The sequence below is a fragment of the Protomyctophum parallelum genome (genome assembly GCF_964188405.1).
Source record: "Protomyctophum parallelum genome assembly, chromosome: 14".
NCBI classification, from domain to species: Eukaryota; Metazoa; Chordata; class Actinopteri; order Myctophiformes; family Myctophidae; genus Protomyctophum; species Protomyctophum parallelum.
The window spans coordinates 48941315-48968750 of NC_139709.1; the positions used below are offsets into that span (position 1 = coordinate 48941315).

General features: G+C 41.2%; 1 protein-coding gene across 1 annotated transcript; it reads left to right on the top strand.

Moving 5' to 3' along the window:
* Positions 1-413: 413 nt before the first annotated feature.
* On the top strand, positions 414-26794 carry LOC310871371 (hatching enzyme 1.2-like; the record flags this gene model as incomplete). The annotated part of the gene is made up of 9 exons (XM_083782857.1): positions 414-533; positions 10444-10534; positions 19085-19138; positions 19523-19669; positions 20456-20573; positions 21934-22112; positions 23260-23341; positions 24129-24256; positions 26080-26794. The coding sequence occupies 9 exons, from the start codon at positions 414-416 to the stop codon at positions 26082-26084; spliced, it is 924 nt and encodes a 307-aa protein (XP_083638983.1). The 3' UTR covers positions 26085-26794.
* Between the last annotated feature and the right edge of the window lie 642 nt (positions 26795-27436).

The window sequence follows — 27436 nt, forward strand, 5'->3', positions numbered from 1 at the left end:
TTTGTGTGTGTGTGCGTGTGTGCGTGTGTGTGTGTGTGTGTGTGTGTGTGTGTGTGTGTGTGTGTGTGTGTGTGTGTGTGTGTGTGTGTGTGTCTCTCTCTCTCTCTCTCTCTCTCTCTCTGTGCGTCCATGCGTGTATGGGTGTGCGTGTGCTATAGGTATGGATTAGGGATGATCTAAGCAGGAGAAGTTCAACTTCGCAGAAATTCACTTCAAGAAAGCTCTGAGTATCAACCCTCAGTCCTCAGTGCTTCTGTCATATTGGAGTGGTATGTATGATAATTATAATGACTAGTCCTTATACCTGTTTGAATATATGAACACGCACACAGGCACGCACATGCACACATACGCACATGCACACATACGCACACGTGCGAGTCCGTGACCTGTCGTTGCAAGACACACAAGCAATGTGTGTGCAGACGTTCGCTGCATCACTGTCAGTACAGGAGAGTCTGGGGGATTTTAGGTCGGAGGAGTTGAAACAAATCGTTCCCAAAGAGTCTCTGGTTTACTTCCTCATCGGCAAGGTAACATGACCTTTGAACTCTAACCCATTCAGGACGGGAACTAGTGCTGCACCATTCTTGCCTATTTTGTTGTTGTTTTAATAATCTGTATAAAAGATCGGTTTCTCCAGATAGGGTAAATGCTGAATATTGGCTGATCACTGATCAGTGGCCGATTATTGGAGCATCTCTAATTTGAAGTGATCAAACTAGCAATAGAATACAAGTTTTTAGCTTTAAAGGAGAATTCCATGTTAGAATGCTTTCTTATCTTTCTTACCTTTCTTTGTAGTTGTTACGTCCCCACCAAAGAGGTCCAGGTGTTTTTTTGTGCAAAAACTCCTTATTGGCTATTTCCCCTACCATAAGCCCTCAATGAATTGCATTGCATTGAATGGGAATTGAATGGGGCTATGGGGTGTTATGCTAATTCGCTTATTTCCATCGAAAGAAGTAGTAAAGTGTGCCGCTTGGGATATTATTTACATTATGAAAAGAGGATATATACAAAGAAATTATAATTTTGAGCGATGGAAATAAGTGTAATAGGAAGGAAATAATAGTATCCATTATTCTGGGTGCCTGCCATGCAATGGCAGAAACACAGGTTGAAATCCGCAACACATACTTAATCGTAATAATATATGTTCCGAAACTTTGACCGCTATGGCCGGCCGCACGGTTTACCAAAGCCCCACAATATATACATCGAAACGTGCGGCTCGGCCGGGAATGGTGTGCTTGTGCTTTTCTTTCCGTTTGGGGTTACCGTGCCGACGTAATTCGCAATAAACGACGCGAAGAATGCCCCATGCAAAGTCAATGGGGAAACGCGGGTAAAAACTGAAAACGACACGTTACTTTGGAGCCACATTGCTCTGGCATACTGTTACGTAGAAACACGATTTAAACCTCAAACAGCACATGAGGCCATCGACTTTGTTGTGGTTCAGACGGAATTCGAATACGTTGCACGGTTTGCCCGCTGTCGCAGTTCAAAGTGTGTGTGGTCTGAGCAAAAATCTCGACTCGCAGTGTCGCACGGCCAGAGAGAGACCGGGTCAGAGGGACAAGACATTGTGAAGACTGTAGCGAAATTCTCCGAACAAATCGTCCTCACGGCCAAAATATTAACTTTACACGCATGGGTTTCGGTAATTTTGTAGCCACACTCGTCCTCTTTCACCCAATGTCACAACCACAGCCCAGATTCATACGGTACGTGAACTACAGCCCTGAAAGCGACAGGTGTACCATCATAATGTGTCATACAACTCCATGTTAAATGCATGAATGAGTCAGCAGTTTTTTCATCACAAACACAATTTCTTAACTCGCTCTCATAACCACGTTTTTTATCGTACCAATACCACGATCGCACACGGCGTACCTCAATGTCTCGGGTCACTCACGGCGAAAACAAAAATCGCATTTGACGTTTACTTTTTGCGATAGAGCAATTTGTTCGGACATACGTTCTCTCACTCCCATCAGTGTGGTTTTAACTTTCAATAGTGTTTGCATTCGCATAGACTAGCCCTAGCCCAGGTGAAATTGATACTTTGTTAATGATTCAAGGTCAAGTTGACCACCTCTCAAACACGCGCACACACGAACGCACATGCACGCACATGCACACATGTGCACGCACACACACACACACATTGAAAGTCAATGGAGAAAATCGGGGAAACATGTAACTCTGTCATTTCTCGACAGTTTCAGAAGCAGTGCGGCTCGCCGGAACCGGGCCGCCCCCCTGATCGAAACCAAATGGACCCTTACAGCTCAGACATCTTAGCATTAGCATGTTAGCATGATAGCATTAGCATGTTAGCATTAGCATGTTAGCATGTTAGCATTAGCATGTTAGCATGATAGCATTAGCATGTTAGCATTAGCATGTTAGCATTAGCATGTTAGCATTAGCATGTTAGCATATTAACATGTTAGCATTAGCATGTTAGCGTTAGCATGATAGCATTAGCATGTTAACATTAGCATGTTAGCATGATAGCATGTTAACATTAGCATGTTAGCATGTTAGCATTAGCATGTTAGCATGTTAGCATGATAGCATTAGCATGTTAGCATTAGCATGTTAGCATGTTAGCATTAAAATTTTAGCATGATAGCATTAACATGTTAGCATGATAGCATTAGCATGTTTGCATGATAGCATTAGCATGTTAGCATGATAGCATTAGCATTTTATCATTAGAATGTTAGCATTAGCATGTTAGCATTAGCATGTTAGCATGATAGCATTAGCATGTTAGCATTAGCATGATAGCATTAGCATGTTAACATTAGCATGTTAGCATGATAGCATTAGCATGTTAGCATTAGCATGTTAGCATTAGCATGTTAGCATTAGCATGTTAGCATTAGCATTAGCATGTTAACATTAGTATGTTAGTATATTAGCATGATAGCATTAGCATGCTAGCATTAGCATGTTAGCATGTTAGCATTAGCATGTTAGCATGTTAGCATGATAGCATTAGCATGATAGCATTAGCATGTTAGCATGTTAGCATTAGAATGTTAGCATGATAGCATGAGCATGTTAGCATGATAGCATTAGCATGTTAGCATTAGCATGTTTGCATGATAGCATTAGCATGTTAGCATTAGCATGTTAGCATGATAGCATTAGCATGTTAGCATGTTAGCATTAGCATGTTAGCAGCATGTTAGCATTTTAGCATGATATCATGTTAGCATTAGCATGTTAGCATTAAAATGTTAGCATGCTAGCATGTTAGCATGTTAGTATTAGCATGTTAGCATGTTAGCATTAGAATGTTGGTGGCAACGTAATGCGCAATGAACTAAGACAAAATACCTCATTGAAAGTCAATGGGGAGACCTGGCTCACATGTAACCAAATGGACCCTTCTGAGAGGCTAAATGTCATCAAATGGTGGTCCGTGGCTCAAATGCTGCACAGACTTGGCGAGCTTCAGGCACCCAGTAAAATTTCTTGAAATTCTTTTTCTAGTCATAATTATTTTTTCATTGTAAAGTAGTGACTTGGAGCTATAAAATGAGACATTTCGTGACATTGTGGTCATATCTCACATTTTCCGATTGGCCAATGCCCCATTTCTTAATTCGTCATTTTAATGCAATAAGAGGGATCAGCGATCTAAATAAAATACATGACGTTTTACTTTCATTTTCAAATTAATACCCAGAAGTGCCACCAGATGGCGGGAACGTTCCATTATTCTGATTTCTGCAAAAGTGTCAAATCTGGCTAAATCACTTCCTGTCAAACGGAAGTAAACAAAGGATTTAATTTGTAAATATCAGTAGATCTATCATCTACACAAGCTCACAATGTGTCGCATCATGCATTATGTGAGATTGTAGATCTTCTATTTGCAAATGGCCGAAATGTGTATGGGGTTGAAATGGTTAATGTATGTTTTTGTAATAATAATAATCAACATCTACAAAGTAACGTTTTCAAATAACTGTAGTGGAGTAAAAGTATAACATTTGGAGTATAGAAATAAAAGTATTGGATATTGGAAATAGCTCAAGTAATGTACAAATACCTCACAACTTTACTTGAGTGCACAGTACTTAAGTAAATGTAATTAGTTACTTTCCACCACTCTACCAGTAAGACACCGGAGGGCGAGAAGCGACCTCGCCCTAAAGGGTGAGGTCACGTGCACGCATCCGCCTGAGTGACAGCAGACTGCTGGGCGAGCGCTGGCGCTTTGGAATAGGGGCGTCAGATCAACATATCCGCCTGGGCAGTGACGGATTAACCCCTCTCAAGGCCCTGGCGCTTCACCAAATCAAAAGGCCCTACAGATTCAGTCAATTAATTAATTAATTAACATGCATGCGTTTAGCGCATATCCACTACTGCCTGCGCTGCCCGCTGTCACAAGACACAGTAGGAACTGCCGCACTGGGCACAGCCTTTCCAACTTCAGTCTCTGCTAAACTGCAATTTTCCCGAAAAATAATTAGCCTATATCTACAAGCTCCATTAGCAGGCAGCAGCATGTTATGTCTAAATTGTCTTTGTGGCCAACAAATGTAGCTACATTTGCAAACAGTGCTGTTGACCATGTTGTTACATGGTCCATATAACATGTGTGCACCAACAGACAATGCCAATATGCTATATTAATATTAGAACGTTTTAAAAACAGATTAATTATTGACGACAATGCAACCTGTGGGTGCAACGTCACTGAAAACTTTCATAATAGCAATTAAATTAATTTACTCACGAGTGCTGGAATCGTGAAATGGAGGATGTAAGAACACACTTTTGTTGTATTAGAGCAGGGTAAAATTAATATGAAGTTTTGCGCCAATGTCTTGTTTATATTCCTCTTTACATAGGCTGTATGTTATTGTCGCAACTTGGTCCATCTGAGTGAGGGGGCCTTCCTGAGCAAGGGGGCCTTCCTGAGCAAGGGGGATTCTGACGGCGTCGCTTACTCGCCTCCCCTCTGTCAGAGGAGGAAGCGACGCGCAGCCGTCGGGAACCCCCCCAAACAGACTGCTCCCCCCCCCCCCCTCCCGAAAACTGCTACAGAAACTGTCAGACGAGAAGACCAAAAACACTAGCGGGGGTTCCTATGTTGCGTTATATTTTTCGAAAGAAGCAACAGCTGTACCTATAGTCTCGTACCAGGCCCTGCAAGCTTCGGGCCCTGGCGCTTAAGCTCCACCTAGTTCCATTGTTAGTCCGGCTCATCATGCAACAGCAGAGTTCGTCAATAGGAACATCCTCTATTGTAATAGTACAGTTGACAACCATGACCTTTAATATGACAGTATCACAAACATGCATGCACCCTTCGACATCATCGACCCCCCCCCCCCACACACACACACACACACACACACACACACACACACACACAGAGACACACACACGCACACACACACACATGCACAGGAGGAGAGAGAGCTGGTGCCCTATTTTCCAACAGTCTGTAGACAAACACATGGTTCCTGATATCTGGAAAAAGTCATTAATAATTCCTGTTCCCAAAGTATCTTGTCCCTCTGTGAACAAAGATTATAGACCTATTGCTTTAACGTGTGGGGTTATGAAATGTTTTGAGAGAATCATTGTGAACTCACTTAAATCTCAGGTGGCTTCCTCTATGCATGGATCCCTTACAATTTGCTAACCCATTTAATTAGCAAGCACTTGGAGGAGCCTAAGGCGTATGCTCGTGTCCTTTTTGCAGACTTCAGTTCGGCTTTTGATACTGTAAGCCCTCTGTTACTTGTCCAAAAGCTAAACAACATGAATGTAAATCCATTGATCATTAGATGGTTATACTCCATGTTAACAAACAGATCCCAACAGGTCAAGGTGAACTCGGTACTCTCAAACTCTAAATTGTGTAACACAGGTGTGCCACAAGGGGGGGTGAGTTCACCATTTATTTTCACTGCCTCCTACACAATTATTGACTGCAGAAGCAGTACAGCCAAACAACTACATCTTGAAATGTTCTGATGACACTGTAATAGTCAGCCTGTTGAGGGGTGTTGAACACCCAGTGGGTTATATCAGTGAGATCAATAACTGTAAAGACTGGTGTGATAATAGCCACCTTATGTTAACCCATTTTGGGCGGGAACCCATTTTGGTGTTAGCATCATGTTGTGCTTTAGCTTTTGAAAAATAGCAGATCTACAAACTCGCAGGGCGCCACTCGGTGGCGCGCTACGAGCTTGTAGGTCTGCTATTTTTTTTAAATCGAAGAGCGACTGACATAGAAGACATTTTTTTAATCTGATCTCAGGTCAGAATGAAAACTGTCAGGATGTAGAAGACATTTTTAAAATCTGATCTCAGGTCAGATTCGCTTGCACTTCTCCGTAGGCTCAGGCTCTTTGGTGTGAGCAAGGGAGTCATGTCAACCTTCTATGATGCAGTGCTAGGTAGCATTATTAGATAATGGCATGTCAGCCTGGTTTGGGACACTCTCTGTCCAGCTCAAATCTAGAATAGCTAAAATGGAAAAAACTGCCATGAAGGTAATTGGTAGGAAAGATTCTCCATCTCTTCAGACAATCTTTGAGAAAACGGTGCTCAGTCTGTCAAATAGTGTTGTCTGACCCTTCACATATATTATCTTCAGAGTACCTCTGGTAGACGCTACAGAACTGTGTGTGTGTGTGTGTGTGTGTGTGTGTGTGTGTGTGTGTGTGTGTGTGTGTGTGTGTGTGTGTGTGTGTGCGTGTGTGCGTGCGCGTGTGTATATGCGTGCATATGCGTGTGTGCGTGCGTGTCGTTTGCTATAGCCAAGTCTATATGGACTTTAAAGATGGAGTGCTGTGTCTATGGATTTAACATTACTCTAATAGACCCCCCAGGTGTGGTAATACTTTTAAAATATGTATTCCCTGTGGATGTTTGGTTTCTTCTTGAAAACTGAAAGCCAGTGAGTCAAAAGGCCCAATCGAAAATACACAACTTAAGTAAGTAAGTCAAGTGAAACTTTATCACTTTATTGACATCGTAACCCTAGCCCCTCTCCTAACCCCTTCCATGTTATCATTCACCAAAACCAGACCAGAACTCCCACCACGGGACTCAGACAATCAATTAATACCTTTGCAATGACTAGATTGATTTAAAGTATTTCCTACAGCTTTAAGTAAAACATTATAATTTCAGGGGTGGTGCTGAGGTGGCGACATAAACACATCATTTTAACACTTTCTGTACACTATTGTTTAAAAGTAATAATAATCAGGTGTAAAGGAGCAACTTGGACACTCATGCATGAAGGAAGCATGAGTTCAAGTCCGTTGCTCTGTCCAGGTTGGCGGAGGGTGTGTAGAGCCCAGGATCACATTAGATAATTGACACATGGGTGAAAAATGGGTTACAAAAATCATGGGATAAAAAATTAAGAAGAAAAAAAAAAAATAATAATAATCTTCCTCCTAGTATAAGCTTAGTACCTGATGATGATGTTTTAGGCACTCGTCTTTATACTCGTCTCGATATGGCACCTTTAATCTCTAGTATTTGTTTTCTGAGCTCAATCAGTTCAAAAAGACGTTTCACAGTCACAGCAAATAGAAAAGCAGGATATTAAAAAGAACAAATAGCAGGAGGAGGGTTCTGGGTGTGCCTATAGAAGGTCATTGGGCGGGATGGTTACTATTAGGTAAGATAGTTTACAGTAGGGATGGTTACTATAAAGACATGCAAAAAGTCCAACGAGATGAAGCAAACCGAGCTGTCGGAAAATGATGGATAGCATTGTTCTTGGGGATTCCCGCCTTAAATGCTGGTAGGCCCAACAAAGGCCCTTTAATAGGTAATGAGGAAGAAGTCTGTATGTAAAGAAACACACTGCAGACAGGAAAATGCACGCTCGCACGCACGCACGCACGCACGCACGCACACACACACACACACACACACACACACACACACACACACACACACACACACTATTTATCTTTAATTCAATACTAAATTATAGTTATTCTAGTGCATTGTGCATTGTCTATTAGCCAAATTCATTGTTTTTTTTGGTCATCCCTGCAGCGGTTAGACCATCTCGTAATGAGGATTTCTGCAGTACATGGGGGAACCGTCACTTCAAGACATTTGATGGAGATGTCTTCCAGATGTCTTCAAGTTGTAACTACGTCCTGACGTCTCAATGCAAAGCAGCATATAGTCAGTTTAACGTCCAACTGCAGAGGACAGACGAAGGATATAAAGTCACACTGAACCTGGAAGGATCGATCATTGAAATGACTAACAACTCCATCACAGTCAACGACAAAGTGTACGTATCTATTGGTATTTACCACATGAACCTAATTCTGGGGCAACCTTTCTGAGAAAATAGCCACTGTATAAGGGCAGATTCATACTCCTATTTTACCGCTGTTTCGGTATTGATTTTGGCTCGTCATAAATTTTCAGTAGCACCGAAGAGCCGACTTTAGGACGGTACCCGCCCCCCTGAACGTCAAATGACGTCACATTAGATCGGCTTCCGACATTTGTTGTCTGCATTTACCCATCCTAACCACTAGGTGATGAGACGACCTGCTACAATGGGGACGGCAGCAACTATCGGGGGGAGCTTGCCAAGTCGATCTCTGGGAAAACCTGCCAGGACTGGACGGCCCAAACACCTCATAAACACGACCGCACACCCGAAAAACGCCCAAACAAGTAAGAAGACCCAGCCAAACAGCAATCTATCTATCTATCTATCTATCTATCTATCTATCTATCTATCTATCTATCTATCTATCTATCTATCTATCTATCTATCTATCTATCTATACACACACACGCACGCACGTGCGCACACACGCATAGTCACATTTAATATCTTTATTTGCATTCACATTTTACAAGACATTTCTTGAACACAAACAATAGTGGATGCGCAAACTTGAAAAATAAAACTCTACAACAAGTGCTTCATGTACAGATCACGGGTACACGGGTATATGGCCTTCTCCATATATGGAGACTGCCAATTAATGCAGACATTATTGCCTTAGCTCTCGGCTTGGCTGCATGCCTGCAATCTGCAGGCCCCTCACGACTGATTTATGGACATTACAGAGGCTTCCAAATATGAACACACACACCCTCTTCCCTGGAACACACACACACACGCCCACACACACGCGAACAAGGAAATACACACATAAACAAGTCCGCACACTAAGTTCCAGAATGACAGCAACATGGACTAATTTCGTAATACTGACGTGAGTGCCTGGAGTAGACTGGGCTCGAAACTGGACAAACATGCGATATCCGATGCCCATAAGAGTTGCATGATTAAATGGGATCACTTTAAAAAGAGTGCATCTTCACTCTTCAGGCTCTATTGCAGCTAAACTTTCAGAAAGTCACAAAGCTACTGTAGAGAAGAACAGGTTGTATCTGTCCAAAGTTGTTGATATTATTAGGCTATTGTCTAAACTTGGATTGCCTTTCCGTGGACACAGGGAGGGGATAGATTCAGAAACACGGGGCAATTTTCTTGAGATTCTTCTCTAAATATGATACTGGATTTGAAAGCACGCAGTCAAATCATTTTAATTCAACATCCCCAAATTTCCAGAACGAAATAATTGATATCTGTGCAAACTTGGTTTATGCAGATATTGCAGAGTCCCTACAGGGGGTCAGCCCTATGTTCCCTCCGCCCTAGTATGTTCTCCCATTTAAAAACAGACCCTATGTTCCCTCAGCCCTATGTTCCCTCAATCCGATAAGTGCAAGTGTAATCAATGTAATAGTGTAATAAGTATATTAGTGTAATAAGTATAATTGTGTAATAGTGTAATAAGAGTAATACAGACAGCATTTCTTTTCAATGAAATTGCCATTAGATGGTACTATTTCCCCCCAAAACAGCTCGTCTCGTCTTTTTTTCTCCTCATCTTTTTCCTCGTCTCGTCTTTTTTTTCTCGTCTCGTTTCGTCTCGTCTTTTTTCTCTCATCTCGTCTTTTATTTCTCATCGCATTTTTTTCTCGTCTCGTCCTTTTTTCTCGTCTCACCACGCATCAAGGAAGCAGGCACGACTGCAATTCATCTGAAGAATGAATTGCCTGTTAAACAAGACAATACCAGCACACACGGAACTGTCCTTAAAGGAACTTTATTGTTTTGATTTTCCATCATTTTTCAGTTCCTTGTTCCTTGTATATATATTTTTTTATTTTACCTTCCTTGTCTGGTTAAATGTGGTAATGTGTAAAAAGGCTGAGTCAGACTTGTTGTTCACAGCGCACACCTGACAAAAGATATGAAATATTCAGACTGTACATGACCAAGACATCTCCCTTCAGGAACGGTATGGGTATTTGTGACATGGGGTACCAGAGCTAAAGGAATCCCATATTACTAAAGTATGGCTTTCCCGGTGTATTGTGCAGGAGGCCATCCAACTGGCTTATGCCAGTACAGGGTTTCAGCCTCCTGAAGGCCTTAGGACCCAGGATGCTGCCATACCCTGCGTAGAGCAGGGTATGCTCTGCTGTGGGCCTCTGCTGGTAGAATCTAAAGCAGCAGCATCAAATATTTGCGAGAAAAACAAAATAGGTCAAAATGGGCATATTGTTTTACAGCCCAATAAATCGTCTTCCATTGGCCTTCATTGAGTTGATTGATTGACAGCTGACATGACAAGCCTCTGTTACGGGTCTCAGGGCTGCTGAGTACCTCATTAATAAAACTGAACCTGAATAAACAGGGATAAAGACGGAGCAATGAGTGTTGCTTTTCTTTCCAGAATGTAACTGAGGGGAACCAGAAGCTGCGCTCCTTATATTGGGACCCCAGAGAACCTGGGCTAGAACAAATGTTCCGTCCTCACTGCATGTTACACTTTGCTAGTGCAATTAATTCACAGTATTAATTGTAAACCTTCATAAAACGAAATTATTAAATAATTAAACAGACTCTTAAAACACATTAAGTTGGGTCACACTCTCCTGGTGCTGCCACACCTTTGTTGATTTACTCAACATTGGGGCTAATATTTGTCAGCCCCAGAGCCTATAGTTCAATCACATTGGAAGTGGCTCGGGAGGCATCCTTTGGTTAGACATAAGGTTGGTGTGGGGTGCGTTAAGACGACCGGATTAAGGTTGGTGAATGTTAAGGGTTAGGTGTGCTGTCCCGTGGGAGGTTAGCTTAGGGTGAGGGTTGGAGATGGTTAACATCGGTAGACAACTTGACTGCGTGTGCGTGCGTTTATCACCACATCATTTACTGCATTGTTTCTCAACTTGTGGTCAATACAATACATTAAAATACAAGTAAATAAATTAAAATACAAGTAACGAAGTACAAGTACTTCGTTACTGTAACTAAGTACTTTTTTCGAGTATCTGTACTATACTGAGTACTTATTTTTCTGACTACTTTTTACTTTTATCCGTTACATTTTAACACAAGTACTAGTACTTTCTACTGAGTACTTTTTCAAAATAGGCTCGTTACTTTTATTTTAATGCATGACACCGATTAAAATAATATTAGACCAAGGAATCTCTTTTTAGACAATAAAAAAAACAGCTCCTGTAGATGGTTCCAGACTCCGCCAATCGTATGAAGCGTTACTAGTGGTGGTCCCCATTCTAATGTGATCCTGGGCTCTACACACCCTCCACCAACCTAGTCCCCATATATTAAAACATTAAAAAAATATTTACAGTTGTTTAATGTTTTAAGCTTTATTTTTATTAAAAATAAATCTTCTTCTTCCTGCTCCTGCTGTTGATTGACAGGTTGAGTCATCAGCTCCACACCCTGTGGAGTGAGAAGAGCCTCCCCCCACTGGTAGTAAGGTATATAACACCACACACACACACACACACACACACACACACACACACACACACACACACACACACACCAGTCACCTCACCTCACACAGCACCTGCCCGAAGGGGGGGGGGGGGGGAGGGAATATTTATTGGGAATATTACATTACTTATTACGCATTTTATAGTTAAGGGAACATATTATTCTCAAGTTAATATTGGAATCCACTTCCACACAAATATTAATGTCCATGTACAGAAATCAGCATCTCTCCCCTCTCCCTTGCTCAGCTGGCAGGGGGAAGGGGAGTGTACTGAAGGCCTGTCTGTGAGAGAAAGAATGTTGTGGAACAAATTAAAAATAGTATAGGAATTAATTAATTATATTTCATTGCTGAGTGTTTAAGGTTTATTGGAACATTTAAATATTTTAAGTCATGTTAATTTTCAATTATGTTTAATTCTATTTTTTCTATTTTAATATATTTTTTATCCCACGATTTTGTAACCCATTTTTCACCCCTGTGTCAATCATCTAATGCAGGGGTTTTCAACAGGTGGTTTTCAACACTGGTGGTCCGTGGAGGTATTGCATGTGGTCCCTGACCGTGCATTTAGTAATGTAGCAAAGTGAAGAGTTTGTGTATGCGCATGCATACAGTGATTGGGAAATCAAGTGGCAAAGTACAACAAGTCTTGTATGAGTGAGTTGCAAGCATGTGAACATGCAAGCATGTGCAAGCATGTCCTTAGTTTTTTTTTCTGTACCATAGCTTCAGCTTTGTTTTGGTGCCCCAAATCCGCATTTAAATATTCTATTGAGTAACTGCTAGTTTAGTCCCGCCAGTCGCTAATAAGTTGGAATTGAAGACGGATATACCACACAAACGATTCCTATAAGCGAAACTAAGCCGCACCATGGGTTTTATTGGGTAGGCCCTAAAATGATGATGCCCTTGAACATGGGGAATTATTTTGGGGTAATTCTGGTTCCGGGTTTGGCGGTTCCGGACTGATGACAACAAACCAGTGGCTGACTACACCAGGGGTTTTCAACTGATTATGAACCAGGGACCACCACCCTGACTGAGAATCAACCTGGGGACCGCTGTTGTGTTGGGAGCGGGGATATGGGCGTGGTGTGGAGGGAAAAGCAACCTTCCATATTAAAATCATGTTGCTGTTCATTGTAACTTACACATGCAATTCATTATGGGCACATTTCCTTATAATGGTGAACCAGGCAAACCGGTACAGTTTCCCTTGAGTTTCTACCTCCCTTTTCTGTGGAAGTTCTTGACGTCCGACTTCCCAGTAACTGACAACGTCGATCGAGCGTCATCGTATATGTCACCACATCATTTACTGCATTGTTTCTCAACTTGTGGTCAATACAATACATTAAAATACAAGTAAATAAATTAAAATACAAGTAACGAAGTACAAGTAAAAAGTACTTTTTTCGAGTATCTGTACTATACTGAGTACTTATTTTTCTGACTACTTTTTACTTTTATCCGTTACATTTTAACACAAGTACTAGTACTTTCTACTGAGTACTTTTTCAAAATAGGCTCGTTACTTTTATTTTAATGCATGACACCGATTAAAATAATATTAGACCAAGGAATCTCTTTTTAGACAATAAAAAAAACAGCTCCTGTAGATGGTCTCCGCCAATCGTATGAAGCGTTACTAGTGGTGGTCCCCATTCTAATGTGATCCTGGGCTCTACACACCCTCCACCAACCTAGTCCCCATATATTAAAACATTAAAAAAAATATTTACAGTTGTTTAATGTTTTAAGCTTTATTTTTCTTCTTCTTCTTCCTGCTCCTGCTGTTGATTGACAGGTTGAGTCATCAGCTCCACACCCTGTGGAGTGAGAAGAGCCTCCCCCCACTGGTAGTAAGGTATATAACACCACACACACACACACACACACACACACACCAGTCACCTCACCTCACACAGCACCTGCCCGAAGGTAAGATGTACTCTCCTCTCCTCCCAGTCTTACTTTTGACAGCACATTTTAAATGTAGTTTTAGTCATACAGTATATAGTCTTTTGACTAAAAGTCTGTGATATTTAGTCTACACTTTTATTTTATTGACTAAATTGTATTTTGGCGAGCCTTGGGGGCGTCGTAATGGCTGATTTGGTTGAATGCTGAAAATAGCAATTTAAAAAAAATGCTATTTTCAGAGCACAACACCTGAGTGCAGCCAAAGCTAAAATGACTTGTCTTTTAGTTCTACTGGATCTCTTATCCACTAGTCCCTCCCTATAACATGTTCGTTTTTATTTGTTGACTCAATTGTCAGTATATTTAGTCACCATAGCTTAGTTCTTTTTTGTTTTTGTCAGTGAAAAAAATAAATAATCAATGAACATTTTTCATTTTTCATCATAGTTTTTCATCAACACCGTTAGGACAAGTGCTACACAAAGTATGATCTATTATTATCTCTAATCTCTAATATCCCTATCTAAATGTGGGTACATAAGCATTAATATCTTTACCTATATTCAGGTATATAATCATTAATATATTTAACTATATTCAGGTATATAATCAATTAATCATTAATTTCTTTAACTATATTCAGGTGTATAAATCATCATGACTTCACTTCACGTCTTCATTCTTCTCTCTCTGACTGGGACCATATATGGGCTTCCTCAGGTATGAACACGCACACACACTTGCCACATGCGTACCTCTGAAAACAAAACCTTTTCGCTGAAAATGTGTATTTTTTGCGAATATTTCCCCAATAGGGATAGGGAAATGGGGTCCAATAGGTTAATGTAATAATAATAATAATAATAATAATAATGTGTGTGTGTGTGTGTGTGTGTGTGTGTGTGTGTGTGTGTGTGTGTGTGTGCGTGCGTGCGTGCGTGCATGCGTGCGTGTGTGTGTGCGTGTGTTTTTCAGAATCCTAGAGATGCTAGAGATATCAGAGAGGTCGCTGCCGGTGAGTCTAAACATCATAGCTTTATATATATATATCATGTTATTAACTTAGGATATAGAAACTTTATAATAAATCATAAATCATGTTATTACATTTATAACGTATAATAGAAACGTTATAATATGAGTCGCTTTACTGTACTCAGTTATTGTACTTCATTAGAGTTACTTAGCTCTGCTCCCTGTTCTGATGGTCAATGTTTGCTTCTAATGTGGACAGGTGTGAGGGCCCGGTCATCGTTGCTTTAACGAGGGCCTGAGCACTGCACCAGTTCAAAGCCCTGTTCAAATTGTAAAGAATATTCTGTAACACTTTATATTAAGGTCGCCTTTATAATTCTTTATTCGCTCATGTATAATGCATTATAATGTGCTTATAAGGCATTATAACACTCGTTATACATGTTTGTAATCATGTATAACAACTTATAACCACGTTTATAACATAGTATAAGTGCTGGTGATAATGCATTATTATGCTCAGTGGAACAGCACATTATAACTATTATAACTTAGGTGGTTATAAAGGCACAGAGAAGTGCTGTAATGTCATAATGCATTATAACCAATTTTGTTTAATAAATGGAATAATGTCTCATAAACATCAATATTATGCTATAGCATATTATGCAAAGTTGTGTCACTTTACTTAAAGTTCACAAAGTCATGCTATAGGGTATTATAAAATGATACAACTGCTAATAACCATTAAATAATGTTGCCACTTTACTTAAAGGTCTCAAAGTACTGCTATAGCATATTATTGATGCTTATAAGTTATAAGACATTATTCAATTTAATACACATTGGTTACAATGCATTATGACACAGACATTACAGCACTTATCTATATGCCTTTTATAACCACCTAAGTTATGATAGTTATAATGTGCTGTTCCACGGAGCATAATAATGCATTATGACCAGCACTTATAATAATATGTTATAAACACTGTGATTATAAGTTGTTACATTACATTATTACAAACATTTATAACGAGTGTTATAATGTCTTATAAACACATTATAATGCATTATAAATGTGCTATAATGCATTATAAAGACGACCTTAATATAAAGTGTTACCAACATTGCACAACTTTACACACAGAAGTGGCGAAAGATCACACATTTCAATGGTCTCAAAAGGGGCATGATACTGCATGATAAGCATATAGTGTTAGTTCATGCAGGATACGGGAGTATTGCACGCCTCAGCTGTTAGTCATCTGATTGCAGCTTCCTGGTCTTTACTCTGCTGGTCATTACGTGGTCATTACAAGCTCATAGCACGGCACTCGTGTCGTGCTATGAGCTTGTAGGTCTGCTATTTTTGATTTTTTTTTTTAAATGCGGCACAAATCTTTGAATATATATTCTTTCAGAGCGAAGGTTTTTAACTAAAATCTTTGCTTCTGAGAGGTCCCTGAGACAACATATCTTCAGATGGGGGTCGAGTGCTGAATTCCGTTAAAGACGGATATTTCTTTCCCCCATAAAACATGATCATCAGCTACCGGTATTTTTTATTCTAGGAGGAAGGGTTTTTCAAAATTATTTTTGAAATATTTTCTTTAAAAATCTAAATGTGTACAGAAAGTGTTAAAATAATGTTTTATTGTGGCCACACCCACCGGTCCATTAAGTATACCTGGTGTTCACCTTAGCACCACACACCTGAACTGAAGCCGAGCATCCCACAGCTGTTAGTGTGTGACAATGGGGGAGGGGATGATTTTAGTGTGTCACTAAAAACTTTTTTAGGCCTTTTGACCCAAAGGCTTTCAGCTTTCAGGAAGAAACAAATACTCAGTTAAGACATATTTGAATATTGTATCACACCCAGGGGTCTATTAGATTATAGAGTAATGTTAACTCCATAGACAAATAGCCTACAAATTGAGGAAAAAGTACAAAATGATGGCCCTCCATCTTTAAATAGGGCTTTGCATTCAATAGATCTCTGCTTGTCTTGCTGCCTGCTTCACATCCACTGCTGCTTAGCTCTCATATGATGTGGCTTAAAGGACCACTTCACCACGTTTCAACGTATGTTCATATTATTGGTCCTCACTAATGTTCATGATAAAATACTACATTAACATGTATTTCCTACTCAGTCTGTGTCTCATAGGAGGGCTGTGGGTGTGTGTTCAGAAACCCGTCCACCAGTGACATTTTACACGGATCTTTTTTTAAACAATATTTCGATTTTTATTATCGTGAGAACATGTGGTTTCCATTTTCACATTGCAACTTTTCAGGAATAGAAAGCCTGCAGTTTCCCTGTCGATGATGTCACTGTGAGGACCAATTATGAAGTAAGGTTGAAAAGTGGTGAAGTGGTCATTTAACGTTCCCTGATTTAGACAACAATCAGGGAACGTCTCCGAGAGAGGAGCCTATAGAGCAGGGGTTCTCAACCCGTGGGTCGCGACCCCTCGGGTAGTCGCCAAATTATTTTGTGGTCCCCAAATTATTAAAAAAAAAAGAATTATTCTTTTGTGGAAATGAATGGCTGGAAAATGGAAATTGAGAGTTTACATAGTGCGTGGTGCATGCATAAACTTTCCTTAATGATTATTATCTGGTTCCAGTATTAATTTATGATATATTTTCTCTATTATTAAGGTTTATTTTACAGTCAGTTTCTATTGGTGGTGAGGAGGGGGGCGGGGCGGGGGTCACGAGACATGGACAAAGCATTTCTGGGGGTCCCCACTCAAAAACGCTGAGAACCCCTGCAGTATAGAGCGCCGCAGTCCCGCCCCCATTCATGACGACGTCATACCCAGAAGTGAATTCCCCGTTCATTTTCTCCATATAGGCTTTTCAAATAGTATTCCCACACCTCTTCTGATTGGCCAATATTTCATAGTTACTATGTTTTGCTATAACTTTTCAATGGTTTGTCGTATACAGACTTGTGAGTCGCTTCACTTGATTCGCTTGAGAGTCATTGTCCTTCATCCAACTCCAAGTTACCTATCCCCACCGCCTATTCTTATTGGTCTTATTGGTCATAGTTAAAAAAAATTGCCATAACTTTGAATGCATTTATTGAGTCATGAGTCACCTCACTGGACTCGGTTGAAGATCCTTATCCTTCATTAGAGTTACTTAGCTTAATTTACTTCTGGTTATTATTGGTCTATTTTTGCCCCTAACGTGGACAGAGGTGCGAGGCTGCTTGCAGCTTTAATTATATAGAATTTCGGCTCATCCTAGTTACGTTGCAGCGCAATGGGAAGAAGGAAATCGCGGTCTCCACTTCATGTTTCAGCTGTGTTTTTAAACCCAGTATTGTGCCCTTCACATGTAGCAACGGATGGGTATTATTATTATTTGTTGTTTTTTGGGTCAAACCCCCCAATACCCCTGAAATGCATAGACACACAGTATAGCTATAACACAATACAAACACAACAGGTCTTACAAATCATTAGTCCAAATGTCTCTTGCAATGTGCAATGTCTTCTTCTGAAGACATCAGATGTCTGATAACTATTTTCCCATCAAAGCAAATTAAATTAAATTAAAATAAGCACACATTAAACAGCTTTTTACTGTTTAACTGTACAATGAATTACAGTTTTTGGAAACCAAAAGATGTTGAGAATGGAGCAGAACATACTCTATATATTTTTTTTTGGGGGACCTTGATTGATTTATAGTAGACCTACAATGTTTTGGATTTCTATCAGTGCAGGGCAGGCTTGTCGATGGTGAATGAGTATTGTAACATTCTCCTTGGCTTTGACTGCTTCAGTTCAGACAGAACATGGGACATATGCAGCTACAGTAGACTACTGACTTACTAAGCTATATAGTCTGCTATGCAGAACGTGGTGGTGGGAGGAGGTGGGGGGGACAGATCTTTGCCTTTTTTGATTCTGACGTCAGCACACATTCTTGTGCAACTCTGGTGGTGTTGCGCAATAATGTGTTTTTTCATAGAAATGGGTATTGTAATGTAAATATGACAGTTGCATGGATGCAAAGTATAGTGCGTTATGTCTGGACAGGCATGGTGGTGTTGTGCCTGGTGAGATGTGGGCAAACGGTGTGGTTTGGTAGGAGAAGGCGGACAAATGCAGCCGGATAAACGGGGTGCGTGGGTTTTTAATTAGGGTGGCAGGATAACTGTCTTCTGTGTGTTTATATCAATTATAACTATATATATCTTCTCTGTGTTTATATCATTATAATTATAACTGTCTTCTGTGTTTATATCATGACAATTATAACTCTTTGTATGAACCCAGGTGACATCACTGAATATGTGGGTGATATCATTGAGACAGCAAACACCAACCTGGGTGAGTGAGTCAACATTTGCGTTAAGTGTCAAAGTGTTCTTGAGCAAGACTCTGAACCCCCATTCTCTCCCGATGTGCAGGTTGGTGCCTTGCATGGTTTCCTCCGCCATTGGTGTGTGAATGACCGAATGATGGTAACAGTGCGATATAAATAATACTATTTATGGCTGCTTAAAGGAGACAACATGGCTGGTTAATATGTGTTGTGTGTGGTGTGTATATCACTGTCTATATCATGTTGTGTGTGTGTGTGTGTGTGTGTGTGTGTGCGTGCGTGCGTGCGTGCGTGCGTGCGTGCGTGCGTGCGTGCGTGCGTGCGTGCGTGCGTGCATGTGTGTGTGTGCGTGTGCACGTGCATGCGTGCGTGCGTGTGAATGTGTGTAGGTCGTACCAGAGGTGGCCCTCATATCATGTTTGGTGACATCGCCATGTCAAACAGCAGGAACGCACATCCGTGCACACGGAGGGGATGTCTGTGGCCAACGAAAAACGGCAAAGTGATCATCCCTGTGTCCATCTCTAGTAGTTTCAGTACGTTCTGATTGATTGATTGATTGATTGATTGACAAGATTATTAAAATGATCAAAGCATGGCTAATAAGCCTCATGCCTTCAATTAACTAATTTACTGGCAGATATATTTCCTTCTGCATTTATCCCTTGCAAAGTTCTTTCAGTGCATACTGTTATTTTGAAGGCAAGACCTTCCCGGGCCGTGAACAATCTTATTTTAATTATCCCGAAACATATATTTTGTAACTGCGATCAGCGACACTTTAGTTATTAGCCGTGAATAAAGGTGAAGAAGTAGGTTGGGGTGGCTAATTGTCGGTATCAGCCGGTAACATGCGGGAGGCTATCCCCCCCCCCCCCCCCCCCCCGCGTAGACTGAGCTACCCGGACACAAAAGAATAAAGGTTGTTTTGATCAAAAAAGCAATCTGGGAAAAGAATCAGAGATACATGGATATTTCTTTTTTTTTAATCCTGTTCATTGATCGCCTAGCAACCGAGAGCTATTCCAAAGGAGCTACTGGCCAATCACAGTGCATCCTTGCATGAGCGGTATAGGCTTTGGGATGATGCGGGTGCTGCATGTCCCTTTGAATAAAAGATTAAATGCACACTGGACCACAATGTAAACGTGATTAGTGTGAATGGCCCCGCATCTGCAGCCACAGGGGTCAATAGTGTAAACAGCAGGGTCAAAGGTCCTATACAGAAAACGGACAGACACAGATACGAACAAACGGACACACATAGTCATGTAAAGGAGCGGTGAGCACCGCTCAAAAACTATAATTGTCTCCCTTTGCAGGCCGTAGGGAGACTAACACCATCATCAGAGGGCTGGTCAGCTTCCATCGATCCACATGCATCCGTTTTGTGTGGAGGTGGAGACATATAGACTATCTATACTTCTTCTCTGGGAATGGGTTAGTACACACACACACACACACACACACACACACACACACACACACACACACACACACACAGTGGTTTAGAGTTTACAACCCAACCCAAACAAACGCACCATACCCACCACATATACAAAATGGGCAGTAATGGGACACGTTTGTGAGCTTGTAGATTGGCTATTTTCAAAGTGGGATTAAAGTGGTAAAATGTTCCATATTTTGCTGTGGACTGCCTGGAACCTCCTCAAGGACCCCTTGAGTAACCTGACGCTGCCAGATCCAAGAAGCTTGCTACACAAATTTGTTTCACAGCTTATTGGGATCTGGGATCGCGGAAGCAAATTCGATGACGGGGCTGTTCCTTTTTTTCAAGATACTTGGTAGATGATTGGATGGGACCGTCTGTCTATCACCGTGTGGGCGTGCAAACACAACCAATCATATTGACGTGTCTATATAGCTTCACATCCGGTTTCGCCCATGTCCCGCCCTTAGCTCACGCTGATTGGTCCGGTACGGAACGGATTTTTGTCAGCTCAACTGTCTGAGAGATCCCAGATGAATGCTGTGTTGGGATACATGGTTACCCAATACCGCCCTCATCTGGCAGCGTCAGGTTACCCCTTGAGGTCCTCAGACCAAACTTTGAGCATCATGCAGAGGGCTCTGTTTTTCCTTTATGTTTTCAAATTGCACTTAAAGGGGCATTCCACAAATTTTCAACATTTTACTGTTGTGTGGAAATAATAAAAAACGTCATTCTGTGTTTCCTAGAAATTAACAAACATTTACATGGTGAATCACATCTTGATGACATCATCAAGATCTGATTCACCATGTAAATGTTTTTTCTCAGACCTACAGACATTTAGTTAATTATATGTGAGATTAGCCCAGGCCGTAGCGTAACGGTCTGGGCACCGGACTGGTAATCCAGTCGCAGTGTGCCGCGGGTTCGACTCCCGGACCCGACACGGCCTTTACTGCATGTCATCCCCCCATCTCTCTCCCGTTTCCTGTCAGCCTACTGTCTGTCCCTTCAAAAATCAATAAAAGGCGTAAGCCGCAAAAAAAATATCTTAAATAAAAAATAAAAAAAAATTATATGTGAGATTAAACAGTCCGACACGCATTTATCCTATCCAAAACACAAACCGAAAACGGTTGCAAACTAACCTTCCTGTAAGGTTAGTTTGAACCTGTCATCACGGGTAAGTTTTGACCTGCCACGGGTTAGTTTTAACCTGGTATACACATGTCAGGAGTCACGGTTGAGTTGTTACCTGCCACGCATGTCAGGAGCGACGGTGTTGTCGGACTAATGCTGAGTAATGCTGAGTGTTAGTCTAACCAACGTATGCACCCCACTGTATAGGTGCTGGTCATACGTGGGCCGCCAGGGAGGCTGTCAGCGGATCTCTCTAAAGAGAAGGGGCTGCCTCTACCGTGGTACCATCCAGCATGAGGTTCTCCACGCTCTGGGCTTCACACACGAACAGAACCGATCCGACAGAGACAACCACGTCACCATTGTCACCCGCAACATCCAACCAGGTAACCAGAGATCAATACCATTATTACCTCTATACTAGCCTGGTATCAATACCATTTTAAATACCTTTATAGACTGGTATGAATACCATTTAACTACCTCTATACTAGCCTGGTATCAATACCATTCAACTACCTCTATGTTAGCCTGGGATCAATGGTGCTAACACACACCAAAATCCTTTTTAGCGGTGCTGGCCCACGGGAGAGAACTTGTAGAGGGAATCTTGAAACAAGTGGCCACACATGCCAATAGCCAGAGTGCCATATAATATATTATATATATATATTATTATAGAATATTATTCTATTTAGGACAGCAGGTAGACAGAATCCAACGTTTCGGCGGTTAAGCCTTCATCAGGGAATACAGAGCACAAAATGGTTCACGCTTAAATATGGTGCCAGAGAGTCATGCAACCAATCAGAAGGGGTTAGGGAAACACAGGTTAAATAAGACCAGTCCCTGTGCTATGAGAAGTAGGGATCAAGGTCATGTGATGTCTCAAGTAAGGAAGGAAGTATTAGTAGGCGCACACTATACGTACTCTTTTCTTTCTCTCTCTCTCTCTCTCTCTCTCTCTCTGTGGACCTGCTCTGTGGGACACAACTTCACAAGTGTCTTGTTCAGTTTTGCTGAGGTTGATATCATGGGGACAGTCTGAACATTTTCTTGCTGACTTTAGGTCTAACAATTTGGTAATTGCAAGCATTAGTAATACCATCAGGTTGCAATACAATAGTCTTAATTTAATTTAAGGTGAAACAGTGTTTTTCCATTAAGCGGGAAGAGTAGGATGACTATGTCCTCCCGGTGGAGGCTCCATTTATGTGAGACGTCGGACTAAAACAATACAAAAAAACGTAGTAGAGACAATAATAATAAAACAACGAATGAATGGATGAATAAAATTAATAAATTAATACATAAATTAATAAATAAATAAATCAATTAAGACATTTTGTCCATAGGGATGTTGTGGATACAAACAATCTAGTATATTTGTATGAATATGTCATCGTCTGATTGTTCGTTTATAATGAGATGGCTCTGTCTTCTGATTGATTCTGGTGGTAGGTGCTCTGTGTTCTGATTGGTTCTGGTGGTAGGTGCTCTGTGTTCTGATTGGTCGGCTCTGCTTCTCTACAGGAAAGGAGCACAATTTCCGTAAGGTGGATACCAACAACTTGTGCACACCCTACGACTACAACTCTGTTATGCACTACAGCAGGTGAGTGTGTGTGTGTGTGTGTGTGTGTGTGTGTGTGTGTGTGTGTGTGTGTGTGTGTGTGTGTGTGTGTGTGTGTGTGTGTGTGTGTGTGTGCATGCGTGCGTGCGTGCGTGCATGCATATATGGATATATGTCAGAACCTGTTAATTCCATATGTTGATCGTTCCCCATCCATCCTTCCTCTTCAATGTCTCCCTTTTGACTGATACCTGTCCATTCAAACTCTAGATGGGCCTGCCCCAAAGATATTAGTGCAGCTGCGACTGGCAGCCGGCGAAAACTAGAGTTCTCAACAGGCCCGAAAATTAACCCTCAAGAGAATGTCCCTGCTACCACCCTTAGATCTCCATGGAGCTGACCTGTGCTGACATTCCATATGTTGATCTGACCTCATCAGCGACGGCTCCAGAAAATTGTGACTGTGGGTGCTATGGTGGGGCTGGCTATTTAGAGGGGGGGCTAATGAATCTTGGTTTACATAGAAGTCAGTCAATTTGGCTTGTTTGGAGGGGGGGCTTAGGGGGGGCTAAGCCTCCACCAGAGGGGACTAAAGCCCCCCCTTGCCCGTCCCTGGAGCCGTCCCTGGACCTCATCAAACCCTGTACACTCAAGACACGCTCCACATATAGCCAGTACAGCGCATACAGTGTGTGTGTGTGTGTGTGTGTGTGTCTGTGTGTGTGTGTGTGTGTGTGTGTGTGTGTGTGTGTGTGTGTGTGTGTGTGTGTGTGCGCGTGTGTGTGTGCGTGCGCGTGTGCGTGCATGTATATGCGTGGGTGTGTGTCAGATATGCTTTTTCCAGAGAGAGGGGACAGCTCCCTACCATTGTTCCTAAGCCAGACGCCAGGGTCCCAGTAGGGTGCGCCAGAGAGATGAGCAGCAACGACATCAGCCGTGTCAACAGGCTCTACTGCAGTGAGTCACATGGCCACCAGGGGGTGCCAAGAGAAAAGCAGAGGACAATGTCAAAAAATCTAAATAAAAAACTACTACTACTACTACTACTACTACTACTACTACTACTACTACTAATAATAATAATAATAATAATAATAATAATAATAATCAGTCTTTTGAATAACACACCATTTCCTTTCAGTTCTATTTTAGTCATCTGGATCTTTTTCTTAGAAAGCCCAAACCACACCAATGGGTCGAGAAGCAACAACATGGTTTTAGCATTCATCCCAGCGGTGTGATATGTCCTTATGCGAGTAGACCCATGTAGACGCATGTAGACACAAGTCGACCCAAATGATTACATTGGTTCAATTCTTCATCTGCATGGGTCTACTCGCAACCGTTTGGTTGCAAGTAGTTGCATGCTGTGAACCATTAAGTCCAGCGGTTTTAGCATTTGTCACAGCGGTCTGATATGTCCCACGGCACTTCTGCCCATGCCGTCGCTTGTTGTTGCATTGCATTAAGTTGCATTAAATTCAAAGGAGCTTTAGTGGCATGAGAAAACATTATGGCAGACCTTACCAGACTGGACAGGGAGGTCTGGAGCTCGTTAGTGGAGATGTTGCCCCGCGACCCAACTATGGATAATCGGTTGAAGATGCACTACGTGAAAAGTTAAGAGTTAACGGGCAATTATGGGCACTAGATTTGCCCGTAAACCTCAAGGGGCTGTGGCAAGTTATTTTTCCGTGTGTATCCGACGAAGGATGATAGTTTCCATGCAAGTTATAATTTATGTCTGTGGGTGTCAGCTGGCTCTGGTGTGTGTGTGTGTGTGTGTGTGTGTGTGTGTGTGTGTGTGTGTGTGTGTGTGTGTGTGTGTGTGTGTGTGTGTGTGTGTGTGTGTGTGTGTGTGTGTGTGTGTTGTGTGTGTGTGTGTGAGACTCGGACTGTATACAATGTGCCGCTTTAATGTCAAGTCACAAAAACACTTGTCAATTGGTGTGGTTCAGGCTTTAGTCTAGTCTTAGTTGACTAAATATCAAAATCTTACATAGTCATTTAGTCTTAGTCTTAAGGCTCATACATAGTCTGGAACTACAACATGACGTCACGAGCCGCTCCAGCCCTTCTCTCTGTTTTTACTCACCGACCCTCAACGTTATTTCAGCTCCGGTGGTCAGCTCACCACCGAAAATCCAGACTATGTATGAGCCTTTAAGGCCCATGGATACTCACCTGATAGCCTACTCACCTTTTAGGTGATGTCTGTTAGTTAACAATAACAATCACACCTGTGTGAAGTGAGGGGCGCTCTAGTCATCGTACATCATCATGCATCATCTCCTACTGGCCAATCAGTAGAGGTTTGCTATCTTCTGGCCAAGCGTTTAAGCTTATTGGCCAAGCTCTCCCATCGGCATGTAATTGGTTAGCCGATTTGCTCGTCTACATATGACGTCTTCCTATTTGGCAGAATTTTGACCTAATGTTGACCTTTCATTGTCAATGGCAAATATTGAGACGTGTGGGGACAAGGTTTAGTGGACATTTGACCTAAATTCCACTTTCATGATGGCAAATCTTGAGACATGTGAGGACAACCGCTGTACATAGGCGCCCCTCAAAAAGGGAGGTGCTGGGGTGAGCGGTGAGTCGCTTATCACTGTGGCCTTTATTACATCACAGGTTTATGTGTGTAATATGTGTAAAGAAATGAGTGAATAACTCTTTTTTCAGTTTTCTTTTTGGATTCCCCATGCTCTGAAGATTACAAAATATATAGTTTTGCTAATCTCCACAAATTTTGAACAAAAGTATATCTTTGTTTACAGGTTAGTCCTTCTTCCTGAACTGAACAACCTACCATGCTGTCCTACTGAGCAACCTACCATCATGTCTACTGAACAACCTACTGATCGAAATATTTTGTTTACTTGTTTATGAATGATTTAGTGTTCCAACAGTTCCATCTACCGTTATATTACCCTTAGCAGCCCATAGTCATATCATTAATTGTAAAGCTCTGAACCCTGCTCTCTTAACAGCGTCGTGCTCTCGGCACAGCAGATAGTTGACCCTGTTTTTAAACCTTGCCACTTATTCCTTCCCTCATAACAGACATTTTAGATAACACTTTGATTGAATAGTTTATTAGACAGAATGCCTTGTGTTTACCATCCTAGGCGCCCTTTCCCATTTTTCTCTGTCTCTATTATGGTTCCCATCCACCATCTGCCCCGGTCTTTACCCACATAATTGAATTACAATGTTTGATAAGGTTGTGGGTCAGAATATTCCAATCCAATCCAACTTTACTTATAAAGCACATTTATAAGCAACATAGTCGACCAAAAGTGCTGTAGGCTACAGTAGGCATAACAATACATAAAAACATGTCTACAACTCCCAAACGTCATCAGACTGGTTCTACAGGAAGGGCATCATTTGGAAGGAAAGACTCATCTTGAAGAAATCTCCCGGCCGGTAGAGGCCACTGCTCTCAACCATTATAAACCTTTGGCATGGGGTATGGCTATGCTTATTCTGATAAGGTTGTATTATAAATAGATCAACCATCTTGTCATCGTTAGGAGACATGTTCTATCTCTGCTTTCTGTAACTCCATTCTATTTCCTCAATATACGTATAAGCATTTGAAAACTCATACAACTGGCTGTCGTCTCAATTTCTTGCATTGTGACTCACTCAGTTGGGTTTTTCCTATAAGGTATTTTGTACTGTAGCCCCAAGGCCATATATGTCCTATTTGTTTTGTTCAGAGTTCATTTAGAATGGTATTAACTTGTTCACTTCAATGCAACTTTGTTCTGTCACTTTAAACACATTTTCTGCAGGTGAGACAACCTATGTTGAGTATTTTGTTGAAATGTAATTGGTTTGCTTAAGGGTCATGTCATGGAATGGGAGGAAGGCAGGACAAGAAGATAATGAATTTAATATTAATGCATTTATTTATATTGCACCTTTCCAAACAAAGTTATAAAATGCTTTACATACGGGGCAGCAAATAACAATACATGTTAAAACTGTATACATAGATCAATATGGAGTTACATTTGTGTCTTTTTTAACCAAACAAAAGAAAAACATTTGAGAGAGAAAAAATCTAAACAGAACAAAAAACTATTTTTAATTCAAACAAATTAAAAACACAATCAAAAAATATAT